The 2,458-nt window shown below is 42.0% G+C and overlaps 1 protein-coding gene across 1 annotated transcript; it reads right to left on the reverse strand.

The window, feature by feature from the left end:
- Positions 1–276: 276 nt before the first annotated feature.
- LOC112502788 lies at positions 277–2,380 on the reverse strand. The gene is made up of 3 exons (XM_025106798.1): positions 2,134–2,380; positions 1,281–1,538; positions 277–713 (listed from the first exon to the last, which is right to left on the reverse strand). The coding sequence occupies exons 1-3, from the start codon at positions 2,378–2,380 to the stop codon at positions 277–279; spliced, it is 942 nt and encodes a 313-aa protein (XP_024962566.1).
- Positions 2,381–2,458: the final 78 nt, after the last annotated feature.

The following is a 2,458-nucleotide window of genomic DNA, read 5'->3' on the forward strand; positions in this document are numbered from 1 at the left end:
TATACTTCAAACTCTTATGATCTATGAATAGTTGACATTTGGTACCATATAAGTAATGACGCCATAATTTTAGTGCAAAAACGACCGCTGCCAACTCAAGATCATGAGTTGGATAGTTCTTTTCATAATCTTTCAACTGTCTCGACGCGTATGCAATTACATTGCCTCGCTGTATAAGAACACAACCGAGACCCAGTTTAGAAGTATCGTTGTAAACTACCGAGTCATCACTACCTTCTGGTAAAGCTAGAACATGAGCATTTGACAAACAAAGCTTTAACACCTGAAAAGCATTCTCTTGAGCTTCACCCCATTCGAACTTGACATCTTCCCGGTCAACGAAGTTAAAGGCACAACAATTTTAGAGAAATCTCGTATGAATCGTCTATAATAACCCGCGAGTCCAAGAAAACGACGAATCTCAGATGCATTCTTAGGTTGCTCCCAATTCTTTACAGCTTCAACTTTGGACGGGTCAACCGACACACCGTCACAAGAAATCGTATGACCTAGGAATTGCACMTGACGTAGCCAAAATTCACATTTCGAAAATTTAGCATATAGACGCTCTTGTCGAAGTGTTTCAAGCATCTCACACAAATGCTTCACGTGATCCGCTTCAGATTTGGAATATACAAGAATATCGCCTATAAACACGATCACAGATTTGTCCAACATTGGCCGGCACACGCGATTCATCATATCCATGAACGCTGCAGGTGCATTAGTTAAACCGAATGACATAACTAAAAATTCATAGTGGCCATAACATGTACGGAAAGCCGTTTTCGATTCATCTTCTTCACACACTCTCAGTTGATGATAACCCGACCGTAAATCAATTTTAGAGAAGTAACTCGCACCTTGCAATTGGTCGAACAAATCATCGATACGCGGAAGTGGATATTTGTTCTTGATCGTTACTTTGTTTAACTCACGGTAATCGATGCACATACGCATTGAACCATCTTTTTTCTTGACAAATAGTACTGGAGCACCCCAAGGAGAAGTGCTCGGTCGGATAAAACCTTTATCGAGAAGTTCTTGCAGTTGATTCTTCATTTCTTTCATTTCAGCCGGAGCCAGATGATATGGCGTCCTAGCAATCGGCGTTGCACCAGGAATTATGTCAATTCAAAATTCAACTTGTCTATCAGGAGGTAAACCGGGTAAGTCCTCGGGAAATACATCCGAAAATTCACACACAACCGGTACGTCACTAACCGTTTTCTTTACCTCTTTCGACACATCAAGAATATAGGCTAACTAGGAAGAACAACCTTTAGATAGGTGTCTTCGAGCTTTAAGCGTAGAAATCAACTTTACGTCCCCTTTACGCTTTTCACTGTAAACATATAAATAGTCGACGTCGTTCGGTATACGGATTATGCGTTGAAAACACAAAATATCAGCCCGATTCTTAGCCAACCAATCCATAGCAATAATTATATCAAAGCTATGGATATCCATCGGTACAAGATCTATGACAAACTCATGCTCATCTAATTGCAACACACAATCTTTGTAAACTTTATCAGCTAGCATAGATGTGCCATCAGCAACGTAAAAAAAATTTAGCAAGCACATATGGCACAAAGTTTAAACATCGAGCAAACGTATGAGAAACGAATGAATTAGTAGCACCAGAATCAAATAAGATACGAGCGGGATGAGAATTAACGAGAAATATACACATAACCACATCCGATTTATCTCGAGCTTCCTCAGTAGTGATTTGAAAAGCTCTAGCCTGGACGCACGGTACCTCGTCCTTTTGACGAGCAGCACCACTAGTAGAATGTCGGCGAACAAAAGCCTTACTTTCCTCAGGTTTAGATCAAGGGCATTCTCTTTGACGATGGCCTATAGCACCACATGAGTAGCATGTCATATCCCTCCTCGGGCAGTTCGGTCTCACGTGTCCAACTTCACCACAACCATGACATCTAACTTCAGGGCGAACAGTGTTGCATCGGCCCGATGAGCCTTACCGCAAACAGAACAGGGTGGAGGAGCATTTGACTAAAGGCTATAAGCTTGGGACCAAGATTGAGGTCGCGATCTAGCTTAGGATTGAGCGTATCATCGGATTGAAATTCCTAGAAAATTGCTGTGTTGGTGCAGATATGGCACCTTCAATTCGAGGTCGCTTGGCTGGCGGAGCTGGATTACAATCCGAGCGGGTCAAATCATGCTCGCGCCATCGTGCAGATTCCACCGCTTTCTCAAACTCCGATATATCACGATTGGCGACGACATCTTGAATCTCTGATCGCAATCCGTCTATAAAGTGGTCTACACGTTCCTGTTCTGTAGTCAAGAAACGTGTGGCAAACTGTGCTTTATGATTGAACTCGGTTTCGTAGTCCACCACTGACATCTTTCCTTGATTAAGATCAAGAAACTTCTTCTCCAATCGTTTTTGTAGATCAATTGGACAATACTGCTTGTTAAAACG

Source organism: Cynara cardunculus, unplaced genomic scaffold, assembly GCF_001531365.2.
Source record: "Cynara cardunculus var. scolymus isolate 2C unplaced genomic scaffold, CcrdV1 Un_Scaffold_1930, whole genome shotgun sequence".
Classification (NCBI taxonomy): Eukaryota; Viridiplantae; Streptophyta; class Magnoliopsida; order Asterales; family Asteraceae; genus Cynara; species Cynara cardunculus.